This window comes from Gigantopelta aegis, chromosome 13 (assembly GCF_016097555.1).
Source record: "Gigantopelta aegis isolate Gae_Host chromosome 13, Gae_host_genome, whole genome shotgun sequence".
Classification (NCBI taxonomy): domain Eukaryota; kingdom Metazoa; phylum Mollusca; class Gastropoda; order Neomphalida; family Peltospiridae; genus Gigantopelta; species Gigantopelta aegis.
In genome coordinates this window covers 26,413,385-26,436,511 of record NC_054711.1, presented here as the reverse complement: position 1 = coordinate 26,436,511, position 23,127 = coordinate 26,413,385, and the positions used below count along the sequence as shown (strand labels likewise).

The 23,127-nt window shown below is 37.9% G+C and overlaps 1 protein-coding gene across 1 annotated transcript in view; it reads right to left on the bottom strand.

Annotated features, from left to right (window-relative positions):
* LOC121387392 (organic cation transporter protein-like) overlaps positions 1-23,127 on the bottom strand; it is a 43,990-nt gene that overhangs the window by 19,052 nt on the left and 1,811 nt on the right. Inside the window, exons 2-3 of the mRNA XM_041518495.1 lie at positions 8,460-8,673; positions 2,271-2,374 (exon numbers count right to left, since the gene is read on the bottom strand). Coding sequence (XP_041374429.1) covers positions 2,271-2,374; positions 8,460-8,673 — 318 coding nt within the window. The remainder of the gene's footprint in view (positions 1-2,270; positions 2,375-8,459; positions 8,674-23,127) is intronic.

The following is a 23,127-nucleotide window of genomic DNA, read 5'->3' as shown; positions in this document are numbered from 1 at the left end:
ACGGCTTTATTTCGGTAGCTAGACCATGTCGGTAGTGTGTATCATTCTCTATTGCCTCTCTCGCCACTTCTCTCTCTCTCTCTCTCTCTCTCTCTCTCTCTCTCTCTCTCTCTCTCTCTCTCTCTCTCTCTCTCTCTCTCTCTCCCTCCCCTCTCTCTTCCCTCTCTCTCTCTCCCCCCTCCCCTCTCTTTCTCACACCTCTCTCTCTCTCCCCTCCCCTCCCCCTCCCCTCTCTCTCTCCTTCCCTCCCCCCTCTCTCTCTCTCCCTTCCTCTCTCTCTCCCACCTCTCTCTCTTCCCATCTCCCTCCCCTCCCCCTCTCTCCCCTCCCCTTCTCTTTCCCTCCCCTCTCTCCCTCCACCTCTCTCTTTCTCTCCCCTCCCCCTTTCTCTATCCCTTCCTCTCTCTCTCTCTCTCTCTCTCTCTCTCTCTCTCTCTCTCTCTCTCTCTCTCTCTCAAAGTGTCGAAATAATTATTTTTGTTAAAATATCTTACAACCGTAGTTTAAAATATGCTGAAGTATCGTTAAACCAATGTATATTAATTTGGCAAATAAAATATCACTTTTAACGAAATGTAGTACCTATTCTAATTTTGAATCCCTCCCCGTTAAAGTAAATAAGCTTCCGGACATATCGTCTTTTATATTTCGACCTTGAAACATGGCTCAAGTGCAGTTAAAGTAGCCACCGAAAACTAACTGCTAAATAAATAGTTACACAGCAGTGAAAAACATGTTTTCCTGATAGAAAAATGTGTTTTTGAACATTTTGTATGTTATTTGCGTTCACGTTTGGTTAAAGGGGCATTCCTGAGTTTGCTGCATTGTATGATGTTTCCGACTAATAAAACTATTTCTACGATTAAACTTACATATTAAATATATTTTCTGGTTTAGAATATCAGTGTCTGTATATTCAATGTGTTTCTGGTCGTCTTAATATTTGTAAGAAGCCCAAACTGGATTTTGTCTTCAAATAATTTCGTACGTACGAAAAAATACATGTATATATTTTAGGAAATAAAATGAAATTTAACCTAGTACAAATATTAGAATGATCAGAAACACGTTTAATATACAGCCAGTAATATTTTATGCAGAAAAATATATCTGATATGTAATAATAATCGTTAAAAATCTCTGTTAGTCGATAACATCTTAAAAATTGCAGCAAACTCAGGAATGTCCTTTTAAATCAAGCATGGTTTTATTTGTGAACACGTTTAGCTAACCACGTTTTCTTCCCCAGGAAAACCTATTTTTCGTAATGCTTTAGCTAAATGTATTTGGTAACAAATTGAATAAATAGATTTTGCTTTGTTGAAGGACACCACTAGATCACATTGATTAATTAATCATCGACTATTGGATGTCAAACATTTGATAATTCTGACTCGTAGTCATAAGAGGAAACCCGCTACATTTGTTTTCTAATGCCGCAAGAGATCTTTTATATGCAGTTTCCCACAGACAGGAAAACACATACCACGGCCTTTGTCCAGTTGTGGTGCACTGACTAGAACGAGAATCCTCCCCCCCCCAATCAGCTGAATGGATCCACCAATGTGGTTCAATCCTGCGGCGCAAGACCAAACTAAACAAAACTACACCCCCCCCACAAAAAAAAAATAAAAATAAATAAATATAAAAAAAATAAATAAATAAATATTTAAAAAAATAAAAATAAAACCCCAACCAACCCAACAACAAAACAAACAAAAAACAACAAAAAACAAAAGAAAATACACAAAGAAGTTTTAAGGTTGCATTGTACCAATTCAAGGAGAGAGGGGAGGCGAGGGGGGGGGGGAGAGAGAGAGAGAGACACACCCCTGTATCGTACACTTAAAGGGACATTCCTGACTAATAAAATATTTCTACGATTAAACTTACATATTAAATATATTTTCTTGTTTACAATATCAGTGTCTGTATATTCAATGTGTTTCTGGTCGTCTTAATATTTGTAAGAAGCCCAAACTGGTTTTGTCTTCAAATAATTTCGTACGTACGAAAATTTTTATATTTTTGGAAATAAAATAAAATTTAACCTAGTACAAATATTAGAACGATCAGAAACGCGTTTAATATACAGCCACTAATATTTTATGCAGAAAAATATATTTGATGTGTAATTACAAACGTTAAAAAGTCTTTGTTAGTCGATAACATCTTAAAAAGTGCAGCAAACTCAGGAATGTCCCTTTAAGACATTCAAAAGTTGGCCAAGTAGGTAAAGTCAGTCAGTGTTGAATTTTCATAATGCTTACAGGTCAGAGAGTAATCCTAGTAGTAGTGAAGCAACGAGAAGACCGGCAAACAAAATCATCGTGGCGTGGGCAACCAGAGGTCGTCGATGACACACGAGGTTCAGCTGAAACACCGGAAAGAACAACAATGAATTCTAAATGACAAAACAAATACACGTAGCATTTTTAAAATGGTATCTCTGCAAACAATGGGACCGGACCTAGCTCAGTCGGTGTAGTACTTGACGTGCATTCGTCGCGGGATCGAATCACCTCAGTGGACCCATTCTCTGACTGGGATTTGCCCCGTCTCAACCAGTGCACCACGACTGGTATATTAAAGGCCGTGACAGGTGCTGTCCCCTCTAGGAGAAAAAGTTACAGTTTGTTTTGTTTAACTACACCACTGGAGCACATTGATTTATTAATCATCGGCTATTGGATGTCAGACATTTGGTGATTTTGAGATATAGAGGAAACCCGCTACATTTTTTTTTTCATTACTAGCAAGGGATATTTTATATGCATCATCCCACATACAGGGCAGCACATATCACGGCTTTTAATACATCAGTCTTAGTGCACAGACTGGAACGAGAAATAGCTCGGTGAATCCATTCAACTGATTGTGTTTTTCTCGTTCCAACCAGTGCACCACAACTGGTCAGAGGCCGTGGTATGTGCTTTCCTGCCTGTGGGATGGTGCATATAAAATATTTCATGCTGCTGATGGAAAAATAAAGTATATAATATCTAAGAATTACCAAATATTATACATCCAATAGCCGATGATTAATAAACCAATATGCTCTAGTGGTGCCGTTAAAAACACTTTTAACTAAGTACAAGACAACGATTTGACAGTGTCATAATTGGTTCGTCGGTCACAGTCAAGTTTTTCGCCATTAAAGAAGACTGCCACTCCCCATAACAATTCGTTCTTCCTATACCACCAGAAAGCAAACTGCCACTCCCCATGACAGTTCGTCTTTCGTACACCAGAAGGCAGACTGCCACTCCCCTGAACAATTCCTCCTTCCTACACCATCAGAAGGCAGACTGCCACTCTCTTGAACAATTCCTCCTTCCTACACCATCAGAAGGCAGACTGCCACTCCATATAAAAAATCGTCCGTCCTGTTTACACCATCAGAAGGCAGACTGCCACTCCCCTGAACAATTCATCCTTCTAACACAATCAAAAGGCAAACTGTAGTGGGAACGCCCAATGCTTGTGTAACGCCATCCCCAATTAAGTAAAGTTTTATAAAGCTAAGATCACAATGACCGGCCTCGGCGGTGTAGCAGTGGTTAAGCAATCGGACTTAAGGCTGGAAGTTCCTTGGTTCGCATCTCTGTACCGGCTCCCATCCAGAACAAATTTAAGGATTCAATAAGCCAGTACATCGATTTCTCTCTCAGTAACCACTAACCCACTGTCCTGCACATATAGCCAAGAGAGCTGAGGTGTATGCCCAAGACAGCGTGCTTGAACGCAATTGGATACACCACAAGACAAAGTCAAAGTTTGTTTTGTTCAATGACACCACTAGAGCACATTGATTATTTAATCATCGGCTATTTGGTGTCAAACATTTGGTAATTATGACATATAATCTTAGAGAAGAAACCTGTCACATTTTTCTATTAGTAGTAAGGGATCTTTTATATGCACCATCCCACAGACAGGATAGCACATACCATTACCTTTGATATACCAGTCATGGAGCAGTGGCTGGAACGAGAAATACCCAATGGGCCCAGCCCAGTGATTTAAAAATAATTTGAAAACATTCCGAATTATCCTGAGGGTATACGACATGTTTCGTGTGAATTACGAATGCCTTAAAACATGTTTTATTTTATAAAATAAATAATTTGTAATGTAAAACTGAAGACTGATTTAGTTTCTGTTTTTTATAAATAAATAAATAATTTTTAATGTAAAATTGAAGGCTGATAACCCACCCCGTACGTATTGGCATGGTTCGCTGTACTGCGGCCACTAAAATAGACTCGCCCGATATTTTTAGAATTTGTATGCTCCCAAATAACGTTATAAAAGGCGAAGTGTGATTGGTCAATATTTAAATTATTATTTACAGACGAAATGTTACCTGGACATTGGGGACTACGCAGTGTTGTTAGTTTTAAATCACTGGCAGGCTTCTGCAAGTAAGGTTTTGATTGGTGGACATGAGCTCCAACTGGCTGGTGTTAGATCCACATGTAATAGTGGAGCTAATTTTAATTAGATTGCATAATAATTACCTCATGGGGTCTACAATAAAGCATAATGAAAATTAATTCAAATACCACAAGTGTATCACAATCATCGTTACAGTGAATGATAATACACAGGGACACAAAATGTAAATTAATTCAAATACCACAAGTGTATCACAATCATCGTTACAGTGCATGATAATACACAGGGACACAAAATGTAAATAATAAAAATAATATAATAATTACAGGGACAGAAAATATAAATAATAAAAATAATATAACAATTACATAACTAGATAATAATATAACTAGATGTATTGTCTAAGTCACTGGATGGAGCTACAGATTGCTGGATGCCCTCCTCGTGGATATCGTCCTTGAACACATTCGCACATTCACCAATATAGCACTTGCAGAGGGGGGTGCACGGAAGACTATTCTTGCGACAACTGTACCTTCCCTGGCATCCTGATTTACAGGCACATTTGGTCAACTTGACCACAGCGCGAGGGGCAGGCAAGTTGAGACACCCGACAGGAACATGAACTCCTTCCTTGACGTGCCAGCCATTTTGTTCAATTAGAAGAAGAGTCGGAGATTTAGTGGTATAGGATATATCACGCATTGCGGTGTAGTTCACGCGTATGATATATGGCATCAAGGCTGCACGCGTAGGAGACAGCACCTCTCACTCCAAGTTCTTGGAACGAAACAGCTCCCATCTCAGCTCTGATATCGTTGTGGGACCTGTCGGGCAGTAGACGCGGCACACAAACTGCTCCAAAGTCTTGACCTGCAGTGGCAGTTGACCATTGACTAGCTCTGTCTGGTTACGATGGTCCCCAAGCTCCCGGAAACAGTTGATGGCAGGGTCATCTTCATCTAACCTCATGTAGGCGCCAACCCAGGTTTTCTTGGCATTTTCCCCAGTCACCTCCAGAGAAATTGTGAAGTCCAAAAAGGCCTTGAGATTAATTTTGTGTCGTCCAATTACTCGTACCCGCTCCACCACATCGATTTCACGGTATTTTGTTCCTCTGCCTGTAAGAAACTTCAGACGAGTGTGAGATCCTAGGCGACCATGGGACACGAGGTCGAGAAGATGTGTCAGCACGTCCGTGTCGGGTGACCAAACACATACTTCTTGCTCAGCATTCTCATCTGTAGCAGCCAGGACTTGATAAGGAATAAGCATATCGGCCTCTTTATGCGAATGATTTTCTTCAAAATCGTGGCCCTTGACCTTTGTGTCATACACAACAATGAGCTTGAAGGTGTTACTGCTGGAGAAGTGTTCCAGGAGGCCCCTAGCGAACATGGTTGTCAGACTACTCTTGGTCTTTGAAGCAGAGAGTATCTCCTTGATAGACAACGTGAGCTTCATTTCCGGGTGGATCTGGAATTCTGTGGATGTTACGGCTCTCTTCTGGCGTGTCATGTTCTTTAATGACTGATCAATATAACGATCAAAGATCACTCGACCCTCATTGTAGTCGACCATCATCCATTCGATGCACTGGATGAATGCCTCTTGAAGGTCAGATAGCTTCCGCATGGTCGGTGTTTTCTTCATGCTCTGAAGAACTACCATGGCATCGACAATCAGTATTCTGTATGGAATAGGTGTTTGATCAAGTGCAGGTGCAGCTTGTACAGGTTGAGCTTTCACTCCTTCAATGGCATGCATCAGGCTGGCCTTGTCTGTAGGGATGTACAGAGACCCATCAATGGCACACAGGGAGCGTAGCACCACTAACATCTCATACTCCCCAATCATCTCCTCTAATTTTGGCACCAGGTTGGGTCTGCTTCCTTGGATGATCAGAGATCAACCTAGCTGCTCACGTTCCTGTTGCAACTTGATGACTTTATCACCCAGGCGGACTTTCGTTTTCGCCATCCAATTCGAGAACGTCTTCAGTTTGAGTTTTTTCATAGGATCCCATACTGAGAGTGTAGATGTCGGCAACAATCTGTTCAGTGCATTGGCTCTTAATCTTACTGCTACACTACCTGAGAGCTGGTAGTGTTCACTTCGCTTTGAAGATTTGGAGGCTTGAGGTAAGCTGTGTAGGTAATTCACTATACGTGCGAGATTGGGTGTTGTGGTAACAAGGCGGTCCAAAGCAGCTCCGTCTTGACTTAATCCAACCATGCCACCATGGCACTTTAACCCCTTAATCTCTTGCTCGAGGGTCTGATCGGTATATAGGTGTAAAGGAACTTCTGATTTTGCCACAACAAAATCTCCTGACTTAAGTGCTTCCAGGTAGCTGGATCATCTCGTTCGAGTGCGTTCATTTGTGCGAGGTGGACTGGCATCAGGCGAGCGTAGTTGAGGAGGTCGTGGGCGAAGAAATACTTGATCAGGTTCTCTAATGCACCCAAGTACCCTTACCAATCACCCGAGCGGCAGACAATGATAAGATTCAAGAGGCTTTCCACCTGTTCGACGTACTGCAATAGAAATTGGGCGAGCTCGCCAATTTCTTCTCCTTCGAGTGACTTGAGATCTCTCGAGTAGCTGGCCTGGATCTTGTTGTCAATCTCGACCATGTCTGGACTCCGCTCGTGCAAAGCTTTCTTGAGTGTATTGGACTGGACACGGAGAGGTTCTGGTAGAAGAGTTGAGAAAATGGCGTCAAACCTCAACATCAGGATGGCCAAGTTTGTCATGATGTGGTACTCGACTCCTCGCTTATATGCCTTGCCACCATAAATCCCACGAAGAGATGCTGACGTGTATGTACCACTTTCAGTGGCACACATGTCGATCCCACTTCCGTCAATTGTTTTGCCAAGAGCGTGCAGTGCGGAAAACGCGATGTATAGAGTGCCTGCTTGGAGGATCCAGTTAGTGTTGCCAGTTGATTGCTGAAGCTTTAGCACACGACTATAAAGGTCCAGATCAAGTGTTATGAGAGTTCTTCTCTCAGGACCGACGACCTGGGAAGAGATGCCCTGCGTCAACATCAACACTGTATACAGGGTTGCGAAATCTGTTGGTGATGTCTTGAAGAGCGGAGCAATCACGTCTGTGTTTGTCTGGCAGTGACAGTGAGAGGATCGTGATAGCAACAGAGATTTAGTTGCAGCCCATGTTGGCATCACTTCTTCCTTAGGTAGCTTATCACCCTTCTGGGTCCGTTCTGTCACTGAAAGAATAGTGGTTTCGACATTTGAGGTACTTCGATCGATAGCTTGAATTTGCTGCTTATCGATTACTTGCTGCTCGTCAGTATCCTTTGGTCGGTCATCGGCATTTGGGTTGTCATCAGTGGCGACTTTATTATGCATATCTATTGACAGGATAGTATGATTGCAAAAAGGAGTGCACCAATCGGCTTCTAGGGCCTGAAAATCCCGAAAGAGGGGTCCCGGGATGGAAAGGGCCCCCCAGAAGGTGTGTGTGGGGGGGGGGGGGGGGGGGGAGGTCGGGGGTCTGGAAATTTGAACCCCATAATTTTCCAATAGTTTGACCCCAAATGAACCTATACAAGCAAAAAAATTAATTTCAGCAATAAAATCCTACGGGAACAGTATACGTGACATGTCATACCACACTAATACTCAGAACCAGCATCTCAGTGTCTACAATAGAGCTTTATGCATGAGTGAATGAATGAATGTTTAACGACACCCCAGCACGAAAAATACATCGGCTATTGGGTGTCAAACTATGGTAAATGAAAAAAAATCCCAATTCAAATTAAAAATAAGTAACGTAACGTAACGTAACGTAACGTATCTAACTAAATGCATTTTTTTAAAGTTAAAAATGTCAGCTACAGATTCACTTCCAATATAAAATACACTACAAAATACGTAATATATATATACATATATGTATAATATATATATATATATATATATATATATATATATATATATATATATATACATGTGTGTGTAATATATATATTACACCAGCTTCGTTTCATTTCATTTAAATGCCTAATTTTCAACTTTTTAACAACTCACTTTGGTGATAATGGTTGATTCAAACACTGACTGGTCGTACACGTATCTGTCACACGCCACTTGGGTCTTGTTGGCTTGAGAATCATCGGAGTTGCTGTATAGAAAGCAGTCGGAGAACGCGTCGCCGTCACGTGGTATGCTGACGTTCAGCAACGTCTCGTGATATACGCCCTGCACGGCGTAGGTGTCGTTCAGCATCCCAGGCAGAGCACATCTGTAATTGTATGAAATATATGGTATAACAAATAGTATCTCTTTAAGTGTACGATGTACAGTATTGGCAATACCACATCTGTAATTATACGAAATACGTATAGACAATAGTACCCCCTTTGAAGTACAGTGTAGACAATATGACACCTGTAATTATACGAAATACGTATAGACAATAGTACCCCCTTTGAAGTACAGTGTAGACAATATGACACCTGTAATTATACGAAATACGGTATAGACAATAGTACCCCTTTGAAGTACAGTGTAGACAATATGACACCTGTAATTATACGACATATGGTATAGACAATAGTACCTCTTTGAAGTACAATGTAGACAATATGACACCCGTAATTATACGAAATACGGTATAGACAATAGTACCTCTTTAATGGTACGAAGTACGGTGTAGACAATATGACACCTGTAATTATACGAAATACATATAGACAATAGTACCTCTTTGAAGTACAGTGTAGACAATATGACACCTGTAATTATACAAAATACGGTATAGACAATAGTACCTCTTTAATTGTACGAAGTACGGTGTAGACAATATGACACCTGTAAGTATACGAAATACGTTTAGATAACAGTACCTTTTTGATTTACGAAGTACGGTGTAGATAATATAGTATCTCTTTGATTGTACGGTATTGGCAATACCACGTGTGTAATTATACGAAATACTGTATAGCTAATAGGACTTCTTTGATTATACGGTATAGTACGGTATAGACAATACCACATCTGTACTTACATAAATTATTGTATAGATAATGGCACGTCTATAATTATACGAAATACGGTGTGTATATATATATATATATATATATATATATATATATATATATATATATATATATATATATATATATATATATATATATATATATATATAAAAGCACATCAATATTTATACGAAGTACTGTATAGTTAATAGCATATCTTTCATTATTATAAATTAACATAATTTAGGAGAGCCCGTTTCCACGAAGCGACCTTAGCGTTAAGATCACCGTAACTGTATAACTACCGTATGCACTTAAGGTGATCTTAGTACTACGATCGCGTCGTAGAACGGGGTCCAGGAAACAAAACCACTATGTTAAATAGTGAGCTCCGTGGTCTAGTGGATAAGCTGCTGGACAATCAAGCTGACGACAGTGGTTCAAATCCCGTCAAAGCTGGCTCACACATTCATTCATCTTTCTCATCTATCACCCTCTGCCTACCATTCTCGTTATCTTAATATAAAAAAACTTTCCAATTTCTCCCACGATTTCAATCTGTTTCGACCCTTTCTGTCAATTTCCTCCGACTCTGTCTTCTGAGCTGTCCACACCATCGCCTACCTGTCTCAACTTCCTCCACGGGTGCAGTCTCTGTGTATATCCCTGCACCCACCTGGCATCCTCGTCCTCTGCCGCTAATAAAGCTGGTCTGACCCACGGCACTAACTATTGACCGCCGGTAATAGGGGTGCATAGTAGGTGGTTACAAGTGCCTCTTAACAATGCCAGAAGTAACTACTGAACACTCCCCGAAGTGGTCAGACTAAGCCCACAGCTAAAAGCTGATGGGGAACAGGTGTGTGGCACAGATAGCCACAAGAGACAAGCACATGTCGCGGTTGGAGAGATAAGGACTGGGATGTGGAGGTGGACAGCGAAAGAAGTTGAAAGATAGGAGGAGTTGCCAGATCGGGAAGAAATGAGATGGAATTCAAAGGAGAGAAAGGAAAGGGGGCACTGGAGGGGGGGGGGGGGGGGAATTTAAATAACACCTTTAGATGTGGAATAATAAGTTAAACATTATTAAAATAATCTGATGTGTCCATGATTAATTCATTATTTAAAAAAGGAGATATTTTAAAAAATCATTTATTTCTATTTTGAAAACCTGGGCCAGTATTTTAAAATATTTTTAGAATATTATCACAAAAAAAAAAACCCTTAACATGTTAAAAATTATTTTGAGAGGAGAAAAATTCTTAAAGTTAATTTTAAAATTCATCTGAGACACAGTTTTAGTTAAGTTAAATGTTGATTATGACGAGTGTGTGTGTGTGTGTGTGTGTGTGTGTGTGTGTGTGTGTGTGTGTGTGTTTCTTTAAATACATACCGTCTATGGATGAATGAATGAATGAATGAGTGTTTAACGCCACCCCAGTACATTGAATACACCGGCTATTGTGTTTCAGGCAAAGGTCACTCCGATCGCCAAATGAATGAATGAATGAATATTTAACGACACCCCAGCACGAAAAATACATCGGCTATTGGGTGTCAAACTATGATAAAGCAAACAAATAAGGTGATGATCAACGTCAATATAAAAATTCAATATTTAACTAAAAACAGTGTAAAGAACTGTGCAATAATACAAATATCACAGATAGATACTGACTTTTACTCACAATTTCAATTTGTGCTGTATTGGCCATTCTCAAAGAGAATGTTACACCCCTGTACCACGGTGAGGTTACAGCACGCGTAGGGACCGCCAAATGAATACAACAATTCAAAAGTTAATCTGGGAATCTTAAAGGGACATTACCGAGTTTGCTGCATTGTAAGATGCTTCCGACTAATAAAATATTTCTACGAATAACCTTACATATTAAATATATTTTCTAGCTTAGCATATCAGTGCCTGTATATTCAATGTGTATCTGGTCGTCTTAATATTTGTAAGAAGCCCAAACTGGAGTTTGTCTTCAAATAATTTCGTACGTACCAAAAAACTATATTTTAGGAAATAAAAGGAAATTTAACCTAGTACAAATATTAGAACGACCAGAAACACGTTTAATACACAGCCACTAATATTTTATGCAGAAAAATATATTTGATGTGTAATTACAAACGTTAAAAAGTCTTTGTTAGTCGATAACATCTTAAAAAGTGCAAAAAACTCAGGAATGTCCCTTTAAAGACAGGACCGCACATCAGTACATCGGTAGACCGGTGCTGAACAGAGCCGAGCGGATCAAGTGACTTGAAATGTACACTGTTGATTCAGCAGATTTAAGCCTGTGTCATATGGTTGATTGTACATTGTATTATGCTGATAAGCTGCAAAACGTAAAACGTGAACTTAAGAACTTATGGTTGATTGATTGCTACCACAAGCCACTTTGCAATCAGTTTAAAGATATAGTATCACTAACATTATTAAAGTGACAGACTCTAGTCTGTAAACACTACGACGTATTTTTGTTCTCTATTAAAGCCATTTTTTTGACAATTTAAATTTGTAGTACCAATATTTTATTATTTAGAATATTCATTTTCGTACACCTGAAATGGTTCTGAATATCCAGGTTTTTGTAATACCATAAAATCCATTTTTCATAATTCTAAAAACGCATGTTTGTCTGAGAAGTAACGTTTAACGAGACAAGCTCTAGTTATTGTTAAACAGTATTTTCCCTTTTAAACACCACAAACTTTTCTCTGTTAACTAAACTTAGTATCCATTTTTACAGGCTCAAACTAGAGTCTGCTGCTTTAATGACTATCGTAATTCAGTCAAGTATGGATATATCGTTAACAGATGGGATATATGGAATATGTAGCTGGTTGAATAAAGCGCTTTAAAGGGATGCTTGCGCAAGGCCTTTGAACTGGTATGCATATTCAACGATATATAAGGCACATTATTGCTTAATATCAACACGTATAATCTTATAGTCAATTAATAAAACGGTTAAATGTGACGGCTATTATATATAACGGGCGCAGATATTTTGTACCATCCCATTGAATACGCCCTCTTGCGAGCCGGTGGTTACGTAATACTTAACGTGTCACATCAGGAATTAGTCTTAGAATGTTCTGTAATAATATCCATCCCAGTAAGCCAGCAATAAGTTTATATTATTTTTCAGTACAAAATAAACCAGAACAGAACAGAACTTTATTACGCTCAGGCCGTTACACAACGGCATATGAGGAACATGATATATAAACTGTAGTGACAAGATAGGGATTACAGGAGACAGTAGAACAATGGTATTAATACAAATGCAATACAGTAATAAAGACAATAATATAATACAAATACAACAGAATAATAAAGACAATAATTACTACCAAAATGTGCTAATCAGACGCGCATACATATATATGTATACTTGGGTAGTTATAGACATTATAAATAATTATAGGCCAGTGTTCTTTTAGGGCTTACTGTATTTATCAACAATTTCTTTTATTAATTTAGATAATTTCTTGAGAACACCTATTTTGCTATTCGTCATTAGTTGTTTAAATTTCAACATACTTAGTTTATCATAATAATATGGCTTAAGCAAATGTTTACGGAAATTAGTGAAATAAGTATATGTGAATAAATAGTGAAATTCGTCTCCAATATCATTATTGTTACATAATGTGCACGTTCGATCTTCTACTGGGGTGTTGTTCCAGCGTCCTATTTCGATTGGTAAGTAATGGTTAGATGTTCTAAATTTGTGTAATATATATTATATAATATAATAAGATATTTTTCTAATCTAAGGTTTTCTTTAAATATAGTGTACGTTTTACCTCTTGATGATAAAGCTATGTTACTATTCCATTGTTGTAAATACTGGTCATTTTGTCTTAATTTTACTTGCTTAAGAAGTATTTTTATGGATGAAAAGTTCCGTGACATCCAAACATTTGTCATGCCTAGCTGGTTAAATATATCTTCGACCATTTTTATCCATTTATAACTATATCCATTTACAGAAGAGTCGTGTAAGATTAATTCATGCAGTAAAAACGATGATTTTGTTTGTTTACCAGATACGATACGGGCCCAAAAACTTATAATTGTTTGTTGAATAATTAATTTAAGGGGTCTTCTTCCTAGTTCTCCATATAACATGAATAGCTGGGTGTCTTTTGTTACTGGTAGGGTGTGTCTTAAGACTTTTATGTGAATATTTTCAATTATATCAATGTTTTCGTAACCCCATATTTCGCATCCGTATAAGAGAATCGGGAGTACAATGGAGTCAAATAGTTTTAATTTGCATTCTACTGAAAAGTTATTGTCTTTAGATTTACACAGAACAAAGTACATTGCTTTTGTTGCCTTTTGAGTTAGCTGGGTTTTTTTAATTTATTTAGTTTAGTAAAAGTAAGACCTAGGCATTTATATTCTTTTACGTTTTCAAGCACATCATTTCCAAGTGTAAAAACCTTCTTATAATCATTAAGCTATATAAGGTTGATCAGTTTTGACAGTGCTCGTGGTGCACGTAAAACCCTATGACATGACATGACATGACAGTGCTCATACAGGGCGGGTTAACATGTGTGGTGCTAATAGGAACTGTATGTACATACATGGTATACTATCACAAGATATATCAACATTCGGGGTAATATCAGAAGGTAAATATACATTTGTAGTACTGATACAAGGTGGGTTGACATTTATAGGCATATTATTAAATGGATTTACATGTACATATACATTTAAATAGCAGGGTGAGTCAACATCTGTGGTGCTAACAGGAGCTATATGTACATCTGTTGTATTAACATAATATGAATCAATATTTGATGTACTATCACAAGGTATATCAACATATGTGGTTCTAATAGGAGATAAATATACATTTGTAGTAATACAACAAGGTCAACCACCATTGTCAAAGTGTCGAAATAACTGTATTGTTTTGTCCCTACATTAACCCATGTACTGAAATGATAATCGAAGTGTTTTCTTAGTTAATTGGTATTTTCTTTCCGTGGCCTGTACCAGTGGTTCCTGATTGGCAGGTATATATTTGGACGGTCACCAGTCATTGTGTCTAGGTGCACAAAAATACGTGCCTGTTTTATTAAGATCACAGGATATTGTGGGATAACCGCGCAGTCACCCCTAAAATCGTAACGGACATTATCAGCCGTCCTGCTTTATTACTGCAATTAATTCTGTAAAACCCTTGATTAAGTAGACTTTCCCAGTATCACTTGGGTATGGTGAGTTGTCGTTTTTGCTCCAACGTACCCTACCAATAGACCTAATAATATGTTTTTTTCTTCTTCTTTTTAAGAGAGAAAAATACAATAACCCCATTTCGTTCAATTAATGCAAATTGAAATATATTTAGGTAAATAGTTTATTATATTATCAAGCCACTTATGTTGTTTTACAAGTCAGGTTGATAAAAGCAAGCGCCTTGTCATAAATGACTGCCTTTGTTTACACTGTTCATACAGGAGTTGGTCGGAACTGACGTCACTTCGACCCAAGCTAGAATTCCGGACGCACCAAAAACAAAAGAAAATGGCTGCCCCCAGTTAGCAGGCATAATCACGGTTTTTTTTTATTAACTCTAAAATTACGCGTTTTTCTTTTCTTAAAGTGTCAGTATGTGTTTACTCTCCCTTTAAATATGGATCTCCATTTAGGAAAGGAAAGAAATGTTTGTTTAATGACATCTTTGGCAGATATATACATAGATAGATAAATAGATAGATATAGATAGATATAGCGAAAGAGATAGAGATAGACAGACAAATATACAGATAGAGAGATAGATATAGAGATAGCGATATAGATAGAGATAGACAGATAGATACAAAGATAGAAACATAGATAGATAGATAGATAGACAGACAGAGATAAATATACAGATATATGGATACATAGATAGACAGACAGATAGATAGATATATAGATATATAGATAGATAAATGGGTGGATGGGTGGATGGATGGATGGATTTAAAGATAGATAGACACATCGGCTACTGGGTGTTAATACGCAATGCTAGTAACACGTATTATCTATATGGCAATCTTCCACAAAAATACCAAGCTGACCATTGTAAACATGTCTCCCTCTAAGAAACACACACAATCGAGGGCAGTTCTTGCGATTAAATTAATGCTATAAACTGAATTGAATTGAACAGTTAACCTTGCAAACATTAAAATTAGTCCAGGCAATCTATGCCAAAATATGTGGTATACCCATCACAAATAGCAAAATTAATTACATTAACAATGTTTGTTCGGAATTTAGTCAGGAATAACGTATTAAAAATGTAGAACAATATAATTAGTGGAACAGGTAGTAATTTGCCTATAAAGTTAGGGTAGTGTAAGCACTGATGTCATCAATATTAGATTAGTCTATATTTTTGAAAAACGAACTTTCCAGGGCATTTTGGCAACTCCGTTTAAAGATTATAATTCATACTTTGTGATCACACGTTGCATTACTAGCATTCTTGGTAACGTGCTCCTGTTTGACGTCATTTTTCTTATCATTGGACTTTAAAACTATTATATGGATTCTCATCACTCAGAAAAATATTTTTGTTGGTATCTGATCGTCGTCAGTGTGATGCCACGCCTACCACAAAATGGACTCCTTCGAACGATGGGTATGATTGAGGTTACAACGGCACAAACGCTGTTGCTAGTAATTTTGGTATTCATTGGTGTTCATCAGAACACTATGCAATATCTGCGGAGACGTTCTCGACAGTTTAGGGGTACTAGGGATCTTCCATGTTTAGGGAGTCGACACGTGACGCCACGTCAGCAAATCGTCAGTATTAAGCGGGTGCACATATGGAATCATTTGGAAATGATACGTTTAACATCCTAATGCATCTCTAAGTTAAGGCCAATCAGTGGAAGGACTGAACGCAACCGATTAGGTGATAACAAAGTACGACCATGGCCGTACATCAGTACGTTGTTCTGTTACGTCATCACCGACGGCGCACCAATCATTGTGTAGATAGTACTTCAGGTTCAGAAGGCAGGAGAGGATCACCGTACTTTTAACATATAACTAGTACATCTATGTAAATCACAATATTTAAAAATTTTAAAAATATAAGTCCTACTGAAATTTTAATGATGCACAGGAACTTTTTTCCGTGAGTATATATTATACCAAAATAAACTGTAAGAAAATTATATAAAACATTATTATTTCAGCTTCTAGATATCTAGGTGACATTGTTATTTAAAAATACATAAATCTCTATTTCATTGGAATGAGATATCATTTAACCTGGTTCTATGAAATATTATAATGAAATTCAAGATGGCCACAATGAATCAATTGAAATAGGAAATGCAATATCTTGGCTTCTTACTGGAATATATTCACAATATTAGTGGCTATTCCTATGTTTTCTATATGCCATGGTTGATATATGAATAGTCTGCAATGTTTTAAGCAGTAAAATATACATAAAATTAGCATAAAAACAGAAATGACCAACGTATTAAAAACCCTAAATTAACAGATAATTTTATGGCATTTTGTTTAAATAATTGTGGGATTGGGATTCCATTTATCTTGTTTCCATAGACTATTACATAAAAGAACTGTTAGAGCTATGTTTTCTCCGTTTCATTTGACAGTCTTGGAACCAACCTGTCATAGCGTTGTAATGTAATGGAAATATCTTGATATTTAAAGGATAAGTAAGGATAATGGAAATATCAGCTGACAACATTTCTTCAGCACCCTCACATTATTTAAGATCAAATGACTTTCCACGTTAGGGACAAAATGCGTCAAGTATTGTTATAATGCATCTTTAAAGACATTTTAAGTAATCTTGCACATATAGGAGACATTTAGGGGGGTTATTACAAGGTTTTTGTTAAAGGGACATTCCTGAGTTTGCTGCAATTTTAAAGATGTTATCGACTAACAGAGACTTTTTAACGATTGTAATTACATATCAAATATATTTTTCTGCATAAAATATTAGTGGCTGTATTTTAAACGTGTTTCCGATCGTTCTAATATTTGTACTAGGTTAGATTTCATTTCATTTCCTAATATATATTTTTTTATTTGAAGACAAAATCCAGTTTGGGCTTCTTACAAATATTAAGACGACCAGAAACACATTGACTATATAGACACTGCTATTCTAAACAAGAAAATATATTGAATATGTAAATTTAATCGTAGAAATATTTTATTAGTCGGCAACATCTTACAATGCAGCAAACTCAGGAATGTCCTTTTAATAAAGTAATGTAATTAATCTGTTTCACTCAGAATCTGGTAAGAATAATGCATATGATTAATAGTAAAGTTAGTAACATCAACTTAGGTTGGGACAGATTCCTAAATATCAGGGTCACATTATGTTATAATACATATTTTTGAGAACTTGACAATAACTAATATTTGTTGTTCTGGAAAACAAAGTTTACTAAATGAAGTAACAGATGCAGAATAACAATCCAATGCAATAACATCATCCATTAAAATGAATGACATAATAAAAAGATTTAGAGATTTCGTTTTATTAGCACCGCTATTAATGTTACAATGCCAGAATAAATTACTATTATGTATATTTGATATTTTCGTTGATAATTCAGCATTATGACTTTTTTATATACTGACTCACATTAAAACGTTACATTATTAGTTTATATATTTGTTTCCTTGTAATAAATGATCCACATGGTTTTTTTGTGAGTCAGCTTGTTATCTCAAACCTAAACCAGTAGATGAATTCATATATCCCTGGCCTATACCGCATAACCAGTTTTATGTATCTATTTTCTAGATATTCCATTATTTATGAAAATATGGTGCGTTTTCATGCATAATATGTTAATGGCAAATTAAAACAAAAGAGATGCGGCAGTTTCGTTACCACAGTCAACTAAAGCAAGAGCCACACACATTTACAAACATAGCATACAGGAAAGATAGTATTAAAATATAACAGATTTATTTTCAAGTTTATACCTTCCTTAAAATGTTATGGGTAGTATAACAATGTCTCATTATTTTGACAATTTCGTCTTTAGTATTTTTCACACAAATTTAGAAATGCCGTCTTTGCTTTTTGGGGATGCCAAACTAGTCCATCTATAATATACTGATAACAAAGGGCTCGATGGGCTGGGGAAACAGATAATGTTTCATTTGTGCATTTGCTTTATACTAAAGACATATTTATTCGTTTCATTAATTTTAACTTTATTTTCGTGCATGTATTCAATTAAGGTTCAAGTAGTTCCAGGCCCGTACGCGGGGGGGGGGGGGGGGGGGGGTTGCTAGGGGTGCGTATGCACCTCCCAGTCCGCCGAGGTCCGTCCGTGGATGTGTAAAAAAAATATAACAATAGTACGACGATGTGAACTGTATGAAGTTTTCGTAGTTATGGCGGGTCCCATGTCGTAATGCGCAGTAGAAATGTGCTGTAACGTAACGAATGTCGTTAATTTTTCCGTGGATCCGTTCTGATGGACACTAACTTCATTATCTCCCTTGCCAATTTGTCGTGCCATTTGCAACAAGCTTCTGCTGTCTGCCGCGGGTAAGTTTCACTAAAATTGCACGCTTTATGCTATGTCCAAGCCCCGATTATAGACCACAGTGTAAGTAATGTTATCTTAATTTGTCAGTAGGCAATAGGAAGCAAGTCAAATCGGCTCCTGTCCAAAACGGTCCCAGGGAGTCTAGAAGATCCGATTGGTCAAAACGTCTCCAGTAATATACGACCCCAGTTCAAAACGGCCCCATACTATGTCCCTATGTTTACGCCCCCACAAAGGCATGCCTTCCTTATTTTCCCCATAACGATTTTAAAGAAATATTTGTTAGAATTAGTTTAAGGTTAGGGTTAGGGTTAGCGATAGTTATATACAATATCTTTTAAAACAATTTGTTCTATAAAACCAACATAATGTTTATATTTCGTAATCCAGTAATTCAATACCCTAATAGTGGGGGAAATAAGGAACTCTTTCCCCCACAAATATATGTGTGTGTCAATGTAACTTGCACTTGTCCGTATGTACGTACATACATTTGTCCGTACGTCCGTCCGTATGTCCAACACGCAAATGTGTTCAGCTCGATGTTGGTGCAATAACTTTTGAAACCCTCGACTGAATTTCAATAATATTTAGCAACATTGTGCATCTATACATGGCAGTGTGCCGCACATATACCCCGAGTCCTAACCCCCAAGTGTGCCGAGGGGTATATAGTTTTTGTAATTCCGTCCGTTTCATTCCGTGTCCCACCCATGTTGCCACAGGGCCCACGTTCAAGGTCAAGCTCATGTGCTCATTATAGAAAGAAAAGAAAGAAATGTTTTATTTAACGACGCACTCAACACATTTTATTACGGTTATATGGCGTCAGACATATGGCTAAGGACCACACAGATTTTGAGAGGAAACCCGCTGTCGCCACTACATGGGCTACTCTTTCCGATTAGCAGCAAGGGATCTTTTATTTGCGCTTCCCACAGGCAGGATAGCACAAACCATGGCCTTTGTTGAACCAGTTATGGATGTGCTCATTATAGTGACAACTATATGTGTTGGACACCTGTCGTCTGTAATTGTATTGTTATGAATCATGCATGCAGATGTAGCCTATCCCATTACCTCTTTCTAGTCAGTACAGTAGTCCACATGTTGTGATACATTATGTTCTAGTCATTTCTTGTTTATTTTGTTATGGCAAGAAATGCAATTTTTTTTTTCTGTTCATTTATAGTTAGTATTCTTATTTATTGCTTCAGAAACAAATATTGCAATACTAAAATTTGTGGCAATACCCGCTCCTACTAGGTTGACCCAATGATGTGATATACATGTACCAGTTTGCTGACATTTTAAACTCCGACTCAAGCAAAATAGATTGGTTGATACCGAGTATACACTTTGTATCAAACAATCATTATGCTACTGTCTGAACTTGAGATTTCAACTATGGTCATATAAAAAACCAGTCGTCCAGTGACAGACGGTCATAACAGCTATACATAGCAGTCACAACCTTCTGTTACCAGACCATGTATTTGTCACACGTGCAGTTCGGAACTTCCAGATCAGTTTGTGCATGCGAAACATTGATTAGTGATCAAAACTGTTGTGTACCCTAAAGGCATAAAACATTTTTAATTCGATGACTGAATGGCGAACAGCATAGGGCCTGGTCAGACTGCAGCAGACATGGGGTAATAACCTTTCTTCTACAATTTCTGTATAAAATTTGGCATATTTTGAGGCAAAGAAACATTTCAAATTTACTTCCCAGAATGCAGGAAAATGCATCTCCTGCATTCTAGATTTAAAAAAAAAATCGGGGGGGGGGGGGGGGGGGCATGCTCCCGGACCCCCCCCCCCCCTTGCAACTCGATTATGCACCCCCATATAAATTTCTGCGTACGGGCCTGAGTGCGATATCGTGGACTCGGTTCAGATATCCAGGCTGCACGTGCGCCATGGCCCTCCTAAGTGACATCTTTCTTTCCCCCAATAAGTGTCGGCCCTCAATATGAAAACCTGGCTAGGGTCATTCTGTGTCAAATCACCCAATGGGTTAAACCGGACCGTCTCAGATTTTTATGAAACTTGGTATACTTGTTGATTAGGATCCCACAGCAATTTTAGGCCAATTGAACCAGTGATGTGGGAGATACGGCACCCTAAATTTTGAGATTTTCGGCCAAATGGGCGTGGCCACCAATCTTTGAACCCTCATATCTCAGGAACTACTGGGCCAATCTTCATAAAATTGGTATTGTTGGAAAGGCAATTTGACAAGGATTCCAAATCATTATTGTTCAGATTGGAGAATGTTGGGGTACATTTCCTTTTTTATGACCTTGAAATTGACCTTGTGGATCACGTGACCTTGAGATGACCTTTCTTGAAATTTAATCTCCCACATGTTAACTAAAACATATAAAAGTTTCAGAGGTGTAATATTCTTTGTTTAGCAGCAATATACATTAAAATATTGCATGTCCATGAAAATAACACCTTTTCTGCCATTAAGGTCTGATTAGCTATACTGAAGTAAACCTGAATGACCAATTCCTGATGCTAGGAATCATCCTCTCTCTTGAACACCGAGTAATATATTGTAGGCCTACATGCTATGATCATATGATATCAAACTATTTCCCTCATTGCCTTCTCAACAGTTCAGCAGTCACAGAATCATTCGGTCACCCACTTCCCCCATAGTCTTGCAATTCTAGCATCATCCTTTTTACTCAGAGAGTATATCCGTCGAGAAGATGCAATAGAAGGTGTATCAGTGACACAGAAGATGTCCACTTCACTAATCCAACAAGTGTTTTCTTCGTTTGGCCAGTGAAATAACTTAGAAGGTCCGTGAGGGTGCATGAAACGAATGAAGAAGTCTCCATGCTCTTCTGAAATGTCCTCAACTAGCCCAACCCATGCCTCATTGTCATACAGACAACAAACATAGTTTTGCTTCTTGGCTTCAATGGGAGGCTCCTCTGGTAACTGTCATATCATCCTCAGAATCCTGGACAGATACTAGTTCTGGTGGGTCACTCTGCAGGCTCAGCTTGTAGGCATGCATCTTTGACTTAGACACTGGAACTAACCGGTGAAATTGCTGTGTTCCCTTGACCGTTTTAACCACTTGAAACCTCCCTTGTAGTTCCAACTCATGCTTTGCTATGACACCGCTAGAGCACATTGATTAATTAATAATCGGCTGTTGGATATCAAATATTTGGTAATTCTGACTCGTAGTTATCAGAGGAAACCCACTACATTTTATCTAATGCAGCAAGGCATCTTTTATATGCACTTTCTCACAGACAGAAAAACACATACCACGGCCTTTGACCAGTTGTGGTGTATTGGTTGGAACGAGAAAAAAAACAATCAGCTGAATGGATCTACCGAGGTGGTTCGATCCTGCGACGCAAGCACCTCAAACGAGTACTCAACCGACAGAGTTTAAAAAAAATATTTTTGGGGTTTTTTTCTGTGAAAAAATTTATAAAACCCTGGAGACCAGGTACAGAGCTGGCAACTCCATAGCAAACATGGTCCCCTGGGGTCTACCAGGGACATTTTAATATTGAACTACATGTTAATAAAGGACTACATTTCATTCATGTACACATCACAATGTTGTCATTCAAACCATTAACACTGTATTCTCTTTTTAAACTTTATTATATTAACAAAATTGCTAAAAATATCTTTACAAATGTCTTCCTGTCCAATCATTTGCCTCCCTATTGGTGCATGCAGGGGCCTCACACAATCAATATGAATCTAATGAACATACAACCTATTTTCAATTCCCGAATGATGTTGTTAGAGTGTTCTAGAAGTCTCAATTTTGGAAACCGAATATTTTCATTTTGACATATGTTTGAGGCCTCTTGACACGTAAAACAGGCCTCAGAGTACAGTTATCTTCCCATTTGGTTGTCCAAAATCTGGAAATATGTCCGCGCAAGTAGTCTGCTGTTTGACTGATTATTTCATGGCAGACAGCTATGAAGTGGCAACTATTTGAATGAAGTGACAGGGGAGAGCATGTAGTTTGTAAACATGTGTAACTTGTTGACATTGAAGACTTGTTTGTGGTAATTCCGGCCCATGCAAAAGTAGTGCTTTTTGTGTAAAATGGGTGTACTCCGGCCTGG